General features: G+C 40.3%; 1 protein-coding gene across 3 annotated transcripts in view; it reads left to right on the top strand.

Moving 5' to 3' along the window:
- The window catches only part of LINGO1 (leucine rich repeat and Ig domain containing 1), a 231,142-nt gene that overhangs the window by 213,030 nt on the left and 5,071 nt on the right, over nucleotides 1–13,041 (top strand). The window contains exon 1 of one of the 3 annotated variants that reach the window (XM_072147853.1): nucleotides 4,866–5,392. The exons of the other annotated variants lie outside the window; for them this stretch is intronic. Within the exon in view, the coding sequence (XP_072003954.1) occupies nucleotides 5,282–5,392 (111 nt within the window). The 5' untranslated portion in view covers nucleotides 4,866–5,281. Of the gene's footprint in view, nucleotides 1–4,865; nucleotides 5,393–13,041 lie in introns of those variants that run through there. 3 annotated transcript variants of the gene reach the window in all.

Here is a 13,041-nt window from a genome sequence, read left to right as displayed (position 1 = left end):
TATTGTACAGTGCTGGTCAATACAGTAATCTCTTATTGTGCAGCAATGGGGAGCATCATTATTTCTTTTTACAGTGCTGGTAGCAATGTCTTGTCTAGCGGCATAGGCCTGGCCAGCAGCACTACAGTTATCTATCATCCCCCATTTCTGGCCAGCACCAAGCCCCTCACAGTGTTGTGCAGCATCGGTATATCTTATGGTAGAGCTGTCGCTATGCAGATACAGTACTTTACGTCCATTGAACACTGCTGATCTTCCCTTTACTGTAGCAGCATCATCTATTATCAAGTGCTAGACATTATTGCTGACTGTACACAGCTGGATTGTATATATGGTACAATAGGAAAAGATGGTGCTGGTAATGTGCACTATGTTTATTAATAAAGGACAATATTAATCTTGAAATTCAGACAATTATTATTTAATTATTATATATTGTATCACAGCACAGCTTTCATTTTTAAAGAGCACTATGAGAAATAGAAACTGGGCAGTGATTGGTTGCTACAGAGATTCACACGGACACCTGGTGACAGGTGCACTTTAATGAGCTGAATAAGATGTTAGAGAGAACTAGACGGAATTCCATCAATGGGCCAGATTTATCAAAAGTGTATTAAAGGGTTGTTCTACTTTCTTAAAAACTCTAGAGGTGTGCCAGGGAGGGTTGTTAAAAAAAATAAAACCATACTTACCTTCTCTGGTGCTCCCGGGCCCCATGCCGGGATTCATCTAAGCTGTGCTGCTTTGTTTACAGGGTCACGGCACCTCCGCTACCACAACTTCCACCCACCTGGTACCCACACCCGTCCCCTAACCAAGTGCTGTGCCGGTTACTATACCAGGGGTATATCCTAGACCACACCCCTTTTACCATAGCAGTCTACAACTCATGATAAATGTGGTAAATGGTGTTTAGACCATTTTTGGTGAAAATGGAAACTACATGGAAAAAGTTACACACTTGGGGAAATATTAAAAACACATAGACAGCAAAGGAGCCAATAACAAACCGGGCATCTAACCTAGCACAGTTGGCATAATACATATGAGAAAATTAAAAAAAAATGTCCCCTTTGTACAAAGTTTTCCGTGCAAATGGAATTTAAAATGTTGAAAACCAGTGGTTTGGAGCTTGTGACCAGTTTTGTGGTGTAAGGGAATAATAATTTTCCCCATGACCAAGACAAGGGGTAGGCACCTGTCTAGGGCGCCACACTGCCACCCAAGCTGGGGAGGGTTGAGTCTAGAGTTGCTACCATTCAAATCAAAATCAATGCCTGAGACACACATACAATTGACTGCAGGGACATTCCATGAGGATCACTGCCTGGCATCTGTGTATAGGACCAGCTTCTGCCTCTATCACCAGTGACAGGAAGAAGCAGGGAATAAAGCTCCGCCCAATAGCCCGGTGGTAGCCTTCTCCAAGGAGTTCATCTTTCCCTGGTTGGAGAAGTCGAGCCGGGTTGATGGGGGAGAGCGGCACACCCTGCATGTAGCCGGAATGAGAGAAAAGTGTTGACGCAGCTGCCGTCCCCTGCTCAAGCTGTCCCAGTGTTTTTCATCATGATGTCCTGTCCTTTCAGCATGACCCCAAGTTAACTTGAATTGAAATGTTTTAATTGAAATAACAACTAGTCACAGCAGTAAAACGAAGGTCATGTCTATGAGGCCTTAGTCTCTGAGTCTGACCAGCACTGCACAATATTATGGTGCTCATCAGCAATTAAATAAAACGTAAATAAGTTTCAGGTATGACGTAGCTGTGACATACACAGAAGACTATATACATCTTTCCATTTCTCTGCATTATCAGTGAAAATGTGTGCGTCACTATGCCATTATCAGCATGTGGCAGGACTGCCCTCAGTGACTAGTATTGAGCACTCACATTTCAATATATGGTAATGTCAATGTACAGCCTTGTTATTAGAGCCTTTACTGTTGAGTTTACAACCTTTTAGATCCTGGATTAATAATGTGCAGGAAAAAAAGTTCCTTACAACCTGAATGCTGTCAGCTCATAAATAATTAATCAGGGTTATTATTTGCAGATGTATACATTTTTAGATGTAACAGTCATGTAGAAAACAGGACAAATGGAAAACCAATTTTAAAAAAATCAACGGAAGCACTTAGCAAAAATTAGTAAACCATCAACTGGTTTATACCTTATCATAAACTTTTAGTTTAAGATACATTCAAGTTTTCTATGATGCTGTAATGGACCTATTAGGCTATTTTTCTTCTTGGACCACCTTTAGTCTGTTATATATGGACAGGGTAGTTGGGGGATAAGCTTAGTCATAGGGGACCTTATATTTTAACTATGTAATCTTCTACCTGTGTCCCCCCCATAAACAAAGTTCTGTTCTGCCATTAAGTTAATGGAGAAATGCACAGGGGGATAATAAGGGCATCCCAAGTAGTACTGCCTACAGGAGCCCAGGGATTAGGCACTAGAGATATTGGGGGAATCTGGCGTTTAGAACACCATTCTTAAAATTTCCCAGCTGGTGCTACAGAGGCTCGAGCCTCTTGGTAAATACAGACACAAACTAGAGTTTTTTACTCTATTCTCTGCCGGAACTCCAGAGGAAAGTCTAGTAAATATGGCAGGCCGGGCGTTCATGTCAATCATATTCATAGTCATTTGTCTGCAGATTCTATAAAGAAAAAAATTAATAATAAAACTATTACTATAAAGTTAAAGTCTCACATGAAAATAAACAAAGTAAAACTTTTATGATATGTAAAGCTTTTCTAAAGATATGGGGGCACATTTACTTAGGGCTTTGCGCTGCACTTTTGTCATACTTTGCACATTCTTCTAGTTTAAAACAGCTAGCATAGGTATTTAAGAAGTGTCTGTGCTGCTATTGTATCGCATGTGACCCTTTTGTGGCGCTGCTATGCTGACTTCCATTCGTCACAAATTAGGGGGTGTGCTGTTGGACAGTCCAACTGAATCGGACCAAATGCTGTATGTAACTTGAAAATTGTGTTGCACGCCCTATGTTAAAGGTGCACCACAAAAAAGATGGTGAACTCTGTCTGGCCAGTTCAGGGAAGCGACAGATTCCTAATTTCTGGCGCACGTTCTTAGTGAATTGCTGCACGCAAAGTTGATAAGGGCAACTTTTTGTCTGAGATGAGTTTGGGCCGGAGGGGGGGGGCTTCACTTAAGGTGGAACTATCTTTAGCTTTTTAGCAAAAAGAATCATGCTTTTGTTATAATTTTATTATATAATTTTATGCTTCACTGTGTGCTTCAGAACCAGAAATAGAACGAATTCACTTATGATCCGCAGCTCACATTCACAACATTGGGGCTTATTTGCTAAAGGTCCCGCGGCCGCATTTTTATCGGGTTTTCCGATCGCACCGGGGATTGTGTAGCACACAATTGGATTTTGGCGCAATGGCGTCAGCTTTCATGCGACAGAAGTCGGGGGTGGGCCAAACCGCAGTGTTTAACTTTGAATTTTCGTTGCACGATCAAGCACTTACATGCACCGGGAAGAAGAAGTTGAACTCCGACGGACCTGAACGGGGAAGCGACACATGCAGGATATCGGGCGCACGATCTTAGTGAATCGCGGCAGCTGTGCATTGGAGTTGGGGAGCGCACCTCGGGGATCGTGCAGGGACGGTTAAGTAAATCTGCCCCATTGTCTTTAACTGACTGTATCTTTAGTTTTATAGCTAAAAAAAACAGCAATACGGATTTCTTTGGAAAAACCATTTTTCCTTAAAAGTACACCAGAAGTATAGTTCTGGGTGATTTATATCCCATCCAAACAAGCTCCCATCAAGCCTTTTAGTGTGACTTTTTGCACGTCAGTACTGGTTATATTGGTGTCTTTGTACTTGCACTAAAACACAATATTGAAAACACAATATTAGCCAACAAGTCTTCATTATGGCAAAACCTGGTGCTTGGTCTCGAAAATATTTCAATCTCTTGACAGTTTGCTATAGACATATGATTATTATATATGTTTATTGGTGTTTTCAAACCTTATCACAAAAGGTATCTGTCTGCAGTAGGTGGGCCCATGTAGACTCCTGTCCTTTGTGGAAAGCATCTACAATAGGCATATGATCTTCATATGAAGGGGCCTAGTCTGATGAAAAAGACATGGCACCATGGTGTGCAATGGGAACACAGACTAGCTGAGTTAGTCTCATGTTCTGGGCAATATTACGATGAGAAAGTGCCCAGAAAATACAGAGACAAATGTGGGTCAGTGCAGGTCATATGGACTTTAGAAGCTGCATGCTTCAGCCTGGTGCTGACCAGTTTATCATGGCACCTACATTCAGAATAACAGATGCTAGCAGATCTTTCTTTGTACGGTATGGGAAATCAGCTTCCACTATATAGAGCAGAGACATGATTATTTCTCATTTTATCAGGCTGGGCAGCGGAGTTATCTCTCTGTATACAATGTAGGCTAGATTAGCGGTTTTTGAATAGCTCATAAAATAGTGTAGATATTTCCCAGCAGAAATGAGTATCCCATCCTTCAGCTGCGGCCGGCACAGTTATCTGTTAGCAGGCAGATGTACAGTATGTCAGCATATAGAGGTGAGAAGAGTAATTATCTCTTTATACGTAGTTGCGGCCGGCATAGTTATCTCTGTGTCCAGCAGAAGCCAGTGAAACTATCTGTCCATGTTCAGTGCTGGACATTAGAATTGTATCAGCAGGCCAGGCTTGGCGGTGTCTGTATAGTGCACACTACTGCGTAGTACTTGTATATAGCAATAAGGAGCAGAGTCATTGCTCACAGCTGTTCCTTCTCTCCAGCTCATTGTCATAGTTCCTCCTCTGCTCTCCTCTCCCCACTTTCCTCTCCTCCCTGCTTCTCTCTCATCCTGGATGTGTTTGTCCCTCCTCTTTGCTTGCTTCTTCTCCCTTACCCTGTGTGTTTTGCCTGCTATCTCACCCAGCGTTCTCTAATATTTGCCTCTTTTTGGCATCCTCTGCTCTGTAGTCTGTGTACAGCCGTACCTTGACATGCACTCTGTGAGCTGCAGCTTCACATCAACCTCTGGATTTTTTTGTTCCGCTGAGAGGCAGTGGATGTGTGTCCTTGTGCGTCGCTGTCGCTGTGTAAGCGTCCTTGTATGTATGTGAACCTCTTTTTTATGCTATGTGCATGAGATTGTGCATAGAATAACTGTGTCATTGTCTGTATGATACGCAGTGAATCTCTGTTTAATTGTGCGAGTGCCTCTGTCGCTGCAGATCAGTGTGTGTGTGTGATTCTACATGTTATGCTTTGAATGCAAGGAAGATTGTATTGAGGTCCTCCAGTGTTATTCTTTCATTGGCGATGGAAAAGAGCGAAGGCGTCTCGCAACTGCGAAAAATGAAGGCCAGGTACAGATATCATCAATCTATGCATTTGATACGGGTGCCTCTTTCTATGTAGCCAGTTATATAAAACTAAAATAGTGCTGTCCACAGAAATACCTGTACATGTTTCGATGGATGGGTGGGTATCTGTGGTAACATCTATATTCTCGTCTTTAATACATATGGATAGTGTACATTTATATCACTATCACTGATTTTCTTTTATTGTGCCTTACTATATATTTCTTGCCACTCAGTCGTACCGTGTATTTATGACCCTATATATCTCTGAAGCAACCTTTCCCTCATCCTCCCCATTTTTCATTTCCCCCCTTGTGAGTATCTTGTACCCCTCCCAGGCATGTTAATATTCAGCTAGTATCGTGAGAACATATGTGCTGCTGCTAGTATCTGGCCTGCTCTCTGTATTCCTCTCATGTACATGTACTTCAGCAGCATTATTGACCCCATATTCTACTAGCTGACCCAGGAGACCTGTGTGCAAAATGAAGGAGGGATAATGGTTTTGAGAGAGTATTAGTAGCACATAGAAAAAGCGGGATGTAGGCAATGACCACAGTTTTGATATTCCTTTGGGTGGAAATGCCTATATAAAGGAAGATTAAGCCTTGAGAATAGATCTTATTTATATAGACACTGTGAGTATTACAGAACAAAAGGCAGAACTTGTCTGTAGATATGACTGAGGTAGAAGGAGGGGATATGTACCCAGTAGAAAAGAACAGTAGAGGGAGACTGCTCTGTATATTCTAGAGATGGAGACGGATGACTGTACAGTTGATAGATAAGCAGGAATAGATGGTTATATCAATACCAATGATATAGCTGCACATTAAAAGGATTATGGGGTTTGTCACAAGAGAGTCTGCCTAGAAACCCACCAGAGCACAAACTGCATCCAAGCTGCTCACCGATTTCACACGATCACAGCGGCTTCTCACATCTCTGTCACTGGAGGATTAGCTCTATGAAAGCTCTAAATGCTAATAAGGGACAGAATACAGCAAACCCTTCCCAGGTTCTGTATTCCATGGCTGTGCATTACCATTTACCTCATCTAACAAAGCCTTAGGTGGCCCTGATCTGTACAAAACAGTGGGGCTGGGGGTGGCGACTTTTGTTATTTAGGCTTTCCATTATCTGCTCTGCCCCCATTACACCACCAGCCAGGTATATTCTGTGAATTAGCTCTATTAAATCTGGCCTCCTTTCATCATAATGTATATATGCTTGTTGTTTATGGTTGGTTATATGTGTTTGTTAGACTGGTGACAGTTCCAGATGTACAGTATATATTCAGCATATGTTCTTCAGTGGTAGTCATAACACCATTGTAGGCAGGGGCTAAACAAGCCATTTCACATGTAAGAAGAATTTGGCAATTTATGTCCTGCTCCTGTGAGAAATACATAGGTCAGGTTGACAAGGATCTCCACTAGTGATTGTTTTATGCTTCAATCTCAGAGACCTGCACAGTGCTCGATAAAATTATATACTGTTCATTCTGTTTGATGTGAATTTGCTACTTGCAATCCCTAGATTCATATTGTGGGTACCTCTCTTCTATTACAGTCCCACATCTGTCCATAGGTTGTTGGGATGTCCAGTTTCAGCACCATCCACAAACAACATTGTAATGTACATGGTAATAGAATATTCTTCTTCAAATCTAAACATTAAATGTAGAAAAACAATCCTCCATGAACATGATCTTCTCCTTCTTTATTGTCATTGTATTGGATAAATATGTAAGTAATAAATTTACGGTACTTTTATTATTAGTAATAAATACGATTTTGTTTGTTTGCTCCAGGAGATGTAGTTTCCCCTTTTATGTAATATAACTTAGATCATCCTAGCTGTAACACAACTGGGTACAGCAGGAGCCCTCCTCTGATGCACTAGGAGACCAACATGTCCTCCTAACAAAGTTACACCTCCTTCATTAATCTTTTTTTCTGCAAGACTTCTGCATGGATGTTTCAGGAACAATGAAAAAATCCTGCAGACTGACAAATTATAATCTGTATACTTCTATCAATTATTCCGATATTTAGCGTTCCTTATTAAACTCATATATTGCACTATAGCTCAGCTCTGCTAGTATATCCTATGTTACTCTCTCTTTTATGATGTTCCCTCCCTGCACTTAGCACCTGGTTTATTCTTTGCAGAAACCTACATTAAAATCCATTAAAGCTATTACATTTCACCTGTTTCATAATGGCACCCTCATTGTACTCCAAGCATTTATCCATGTTTTAATATACCTGTATCAAAAGGCAGCTTTGTTATTTATGATAATGTAACGTTTAGAGGAAAAAGTAACATATTGTGGTAATCTAATTTACATATTTATAAGGTTCTAAGGAGCAATACGGTTAAAAATAACAAGTGCCATAATCATCATAGAGCAAGAAAGCAGAAGCAGGGAGCTGCTTGACGCTCCCAGGAAGCAAGTCTACTAATGTTCTCTTCTTACACCACACTGGCCCCACACTCTCCATGGGAATTCTCTATATTAGAGCTTTTCTCACCATCCAGGCATTACCTCAGTTTAAGGCCTCATACACGTGACTGGGTGCACAAATAGCGTCTAACTCACGACTCTTTACCTTCCATTGGGCACAATCACAGTGCCGTGCATGCACTTTGGCTTGTGGCCTGCAAAACGCACATGGCTGTGTGCATGAGGCGAAAAGGGAGCTAAGCTGCAATATTGTGGATGAAGGTGCAACCATCAGCTCCTAGCTCTTTACACTCTAGTACCATGTCTCGCAGTCATCACAAACAACTCATTGGTTTGAAGTAATAATAATAAATCTTTATTTATATGGCATCATCATTTTCCACAGCCCTTTACAAGTCTAAACACATTTCAGGAGGTATCAAGCTAGAAGAAAAGTTATAAGATTTTTCTGGGAAAAAAAATACTGAAAACCTAACCTAACTCAGTGCCTCTACACATCAGCTGTTCAAAACTGCTAACTACAAGAGAAATTTGAGCAGGAGACAGACAGCTCCGTTCTCTGTGTAGTGGTGACACCAGGCTAGTGCAGAGCAACTCTCAGTCCTCTCAATGGAAGTCAGACTAAATTGGCTTCATTGACTTCCAGTTTCCTTCTCTGTTTTTTAGCAGCTTATCTTATATTGAAGGTTAGACCTCCAAAATATTTAGCTCATAAAACCCCTTTAAGATAACCCCCACAAAATTATTAATTTATGTTATTAAACGAGAAATAGGTGCAGCCAAAGTCCATGTGATCACTGTTCAAAACTGTTTCTCTGTTTTTTAGCTTTACCTTAACATCATTTGGTCTTTTCTTGTTAATAGGGGTCAGCCTCTGGTCATGATGTTCAACACCTACGTACCAGAGTTTTATCTTTTGCCATTAGAGACAAAGGGAGGGATTTATGAACACTGCCGTATTGAGCACCAGTCCTAATTTTCCCCGCTGGCATACTATACACTGGATATACTAAGAGTGTGGAGCCTCTTAGTATATTCGCTGTACAGAATGCAGCTGGAATGAAATATTGGCCTGGTTAGATCTGGCAGAGATGTGAGCTATAGTCTCCGCCGGTGGAAACTATAGTAAATATGGTGGGTGGGGGTCTGCTCGCTCCCGGCCCTGTCACATGTGGAATGTGGGTCAGGAAACTAAACCAAATGTCAGAAATGGAAGTTTTAACATACCTTGTCCACCAGAAAACTTTCAGATATTCCTCCCATAGAGTAACAGAAACCAACAGTGGACAAGAAACATAGGAGGAGTAAGCAAGTCCAACATGCCCACTACTCCCAAACAATGGCATTTACCAGGCAAACCACAGCAGATGAGCCATAATTGTTGGAAGATTTCTATAAGTTGGGTATCAACCCATTATTCTTCAGAGTAATGGTTAAATAGTTCTTGGTGTTTAGATATGTGTAAACTCAATTTTATCTGTATCTTGCACCTCATATAAACTTCATCATCTTCTCCACTAAATTACAGGATTGCTCAAGATATCATGTCCCGTGGGAGACACTCCACAGGCCGTACATAGTTGTTTGTAACAAATAGAGACCATGGATGATAGGGTGGTGGGAGTCTGCTTCTCAGTTTAAAATATAATAGTTGACACTGTGAAATGGATGTAGCCAATGATTTGGGGAAAACAGTTATTCTATTCTGGTAAATGAGGATCCAGATGTTCTGCATTTATGTCTAGTTTTGAGTCCAATAACAATAAAATAAAATTTAGTTGAATTACTACGATAAGAAGTTGCAATATACGTCAAAGATGCTTTTAATATGATATTATGAGTGATTGTTTCATTTATTTCCTATTTGATGTTGTATTGAAAGGGTATAAAATAAAGATGCACAGGGCTCTAAGCAGATCTCAGTTGATACAACTATATCTTGGTTGTGTCTATGTTATCGGCTGATGCAGTTATTTAATTAATTACTCTCTGCCTGATAATTGAACTGCTACTACTGACAGTTTGGAGGCCCCAAACATGATCCTGAATCCTGGTCTGAGGACTGAACCTTGGAGGAGCAGACCCTTGGTCGAGGACCACTGATCCTAGGTAAGTGAGCCATTGACTCACTGGTTTCCTAAGCTGAAGGTGCTTTTGGATCAGTCCAGATTGCAGGTTCCAGGTATCGCAGGTAGATTGTGCTGTTTGTGTTTTTTAATTTTGAATTTTTTAGAGGAATTTCGATTTTTGATTTGCTTTGTTTTTTTCCATTTTTTGAGTGATATATTGCTGTGATATACTTGCAATTGATACTAATTTGCTTTGTATATGTTATAGAAGGCATATGAAAGAGAGTATTTTGCTTATATTAACCTAAATGTTAAGTGTGGAGTTTGGACTCTCTCCATACACTGGGGCTGCTTTGGAAGCAGGCAGAGAACGTGTGTCCCGGAAATATACTAATTCATTATCCAGTATACTGCTGCTAAACTGAAGCTACTATAGTGTAGAGTGGGGTTTCCCCTGTTTGTGCTGATAAGTGTACAAGTAATTAGAAATACTGGAAGTCTGGAGTCTGTTGTATGTAAGGGCCTGGTGGAAAAAGTATTGCAATTGTAATTGGGTTGTTTTTGTGGTTCTTTGTATATACATACTTGTGGTATATAGAATTTGCCAGCAAGAGAGCCACCTCGTAGTGAGATCCAGCTTGTTGCCTATACAGAGTTTACAGATATCTAGCCTAACCCAACTAGAGAAGCTAGAAAGGTGGATGTCTGGTACTCAGTATGAAATACGATAGTTGACATTGAGAAATGGAAGAAGCCAAGGATTTTGGGGAAACAGTTTTTCTATTCTCGTAAAAGAGAATCCAGATGGTCTGCATTTATGTCCAGTTTTGGGTCCAATAACAATAAAATAAACTTTAGCCGAATTCCTATGATAAGACATTGCCCAAGATGTTTTCAATATGATATTATGAGTGATTATATAATTTTTTATTTCTAATTTTATGTATTCTACCAGTAACATTTACGCACTAACCTTGAATCCGCCTTGTATATAAAATAAAGATGTACAGGGCTTTTAATAAATTACTATCTGCCTGATAATTAGACTACTCTGACAACCTGAAATCTTCCTTCCATGTTTCAATGGTCCTGCTTCCACTATCACATGTTCACACTAATTGGCAGGGGATATCGTATTGTTGAGTACTGTCTGCTCCTGTCTCCATGAGATATAAGTTAATTTTGCCAATTTAGTGTTGATATACTACTTATAGTGAAAAGTTCTGATTTATTGTAATACCAAAGATTTGGACGTTTTGCCTTTTTAAATGAACATTTTTGTTTGGTAGATTATAAAAAAAAGAATTTTGCCGTTATGAAATATGTATATTTGTTAGACAATGGAAGGATGGAAGACTGTGGTGCATCACATGATTTATTCAGAAAGCCAACTTTATTTTTTGCACTTGCAATATGCATTAATACTGCATGAGATTATCTCAGCTTCCGTTTTATAATTGATATATTGGGTCATTTACCAAGAGCTTATAGGTTTATAAAACAACTATTTGAGATGAGAACGTCTGTGTACTATGGGGGCGATTCCAGTATATGGCTGCCATTCAGATTCCCTCATGTGCGGTGTGCTGCTTACATTGGATTTATATGCAGCTGGAGAAAGATGTTTTCTCCTAGCAACATTAGGTCTACAACTGGTTAGAATTGTTTAAGGGTTTGTCCAGGATTAAGAAATGTCTTTCCATTAGCAGAGGTAGTACCATTAAAGCACTACAGATCTTGGTCTCTCTCATCTTCTCTAGTTCAGCACTGTATCCCCTTTATTGCTGGTTTCTGTATGTAATGAGAGGCTACAGTAGTGCATTATGTCAATGGTGGCCACTATAGCCGATCACTGGCCTCAGTGATGTATGGCCAAGGCAAGTATTAGGCTTTGAAGTGGCATAATCGGTGCAGCCTCTGTGTACAGAGACTGTCAGTGATGGGAGACACTAAGCTGAAGCCAAGTATATAGGATCTTTGTTGTTTTCAGGCATCCCCTACTACTGAAAATACAAGGAACTGCAGGTGACATGTCCAAGGTGACAATCTGTGTACACCACTACAGAATATGATGGTGCTGTATAAACAATCAGGATTTAAATGTATTTGGTTTTTGGATGTACAGCCTTTTGTTCAATGTGTTGTGAAACACCATATTGGTAATTAAACACTGCTATTTAGAGATAATTCTACAAAGTGGCCTATGGTGTTATCAGGCAGCAGGTTGGGAGATGACATTATGTCCTGTTGTACATGTTGAATAAACTTACGAGGTAGAAAATAGCAGCAGTTGCCGGATTCATATTCTGTATAGAACAAACACTTTGCTTACCGTCACGCCATGTGTTAATTCATCCTCCTTCTTCCCAGACTAAAGTTCCTTGTCTGTAATTATCGTTAATCGTCTAATTGCCCTGTCTGCTATGGAATAGCAGAGGAGGTGGGGGCTGTGTCTTTGTTTACATCGCTAATGTGCAGGAAAGGTGGAGCAAACCGTTTAGTGAGGGTTCCTGGCGGCCTCACTGCAGGTCTGCCTCCTATTATAGTCATTTCATGCTGTATGCTACATCACACATTATGTTTCATTCATTTATACCCATTTTAGCCACTTATGCTGCTACACTTATGCTTTACATGTATATTCCAAGCACTGCTGGATATGCTATACAGCTAAATATAAGTGATTGCACTTTAATTTGGGCGGTTTTCTTTTAACATAGGTTACACAAAAAGGAATCTGATCAGACCCTTCTTGGTTGTCCTATATTGGTATGAAATACACACACATAAAGATATATATATGAATAGACACTACAGAGACAATAATAGCATTAAGGCTGCCCAGCTGCTAGATCTGTCTCTGTAGTGCACTACCTCAGCCTACGCTGCCCTCACTTGCTGCATGTAGATGCACCTGCCATCCAACAGACTCCCTGCCAGTAGATTAATGTGTAAATTGCTTAGTTCTTGTCCTCCTTACAATTTGCAAAATTGACTTACACCTACCCGTTAGTATCACCTCAATGGTGTTTGTAGAGTATGGTATTTGTTTATGATGATCATCCACTGACCATACTGTACCGGTCCCCCTGGAAGACTGTTATAACTAGTGG

This window comes from Engystomops pustulosus, chromosome 4 (assembly GCF_040894005.1).
Source record: "Engystomops pustulosus chromosome 4, aEngPut4.maternal, whole genome shotgun sequence".
Classification (NCBI taxonomy): domain Eukaryota; kingdom Metazoa; phylum Chordata; class Amphibia; order Anura; family Leptodactylidae; genus Engystomops; species Engystomops pustulosus.
Note: the sequence above shows the minus strand (reverse complement) of the source record. Positions and strands in the feature narration are given on the sequence as shown.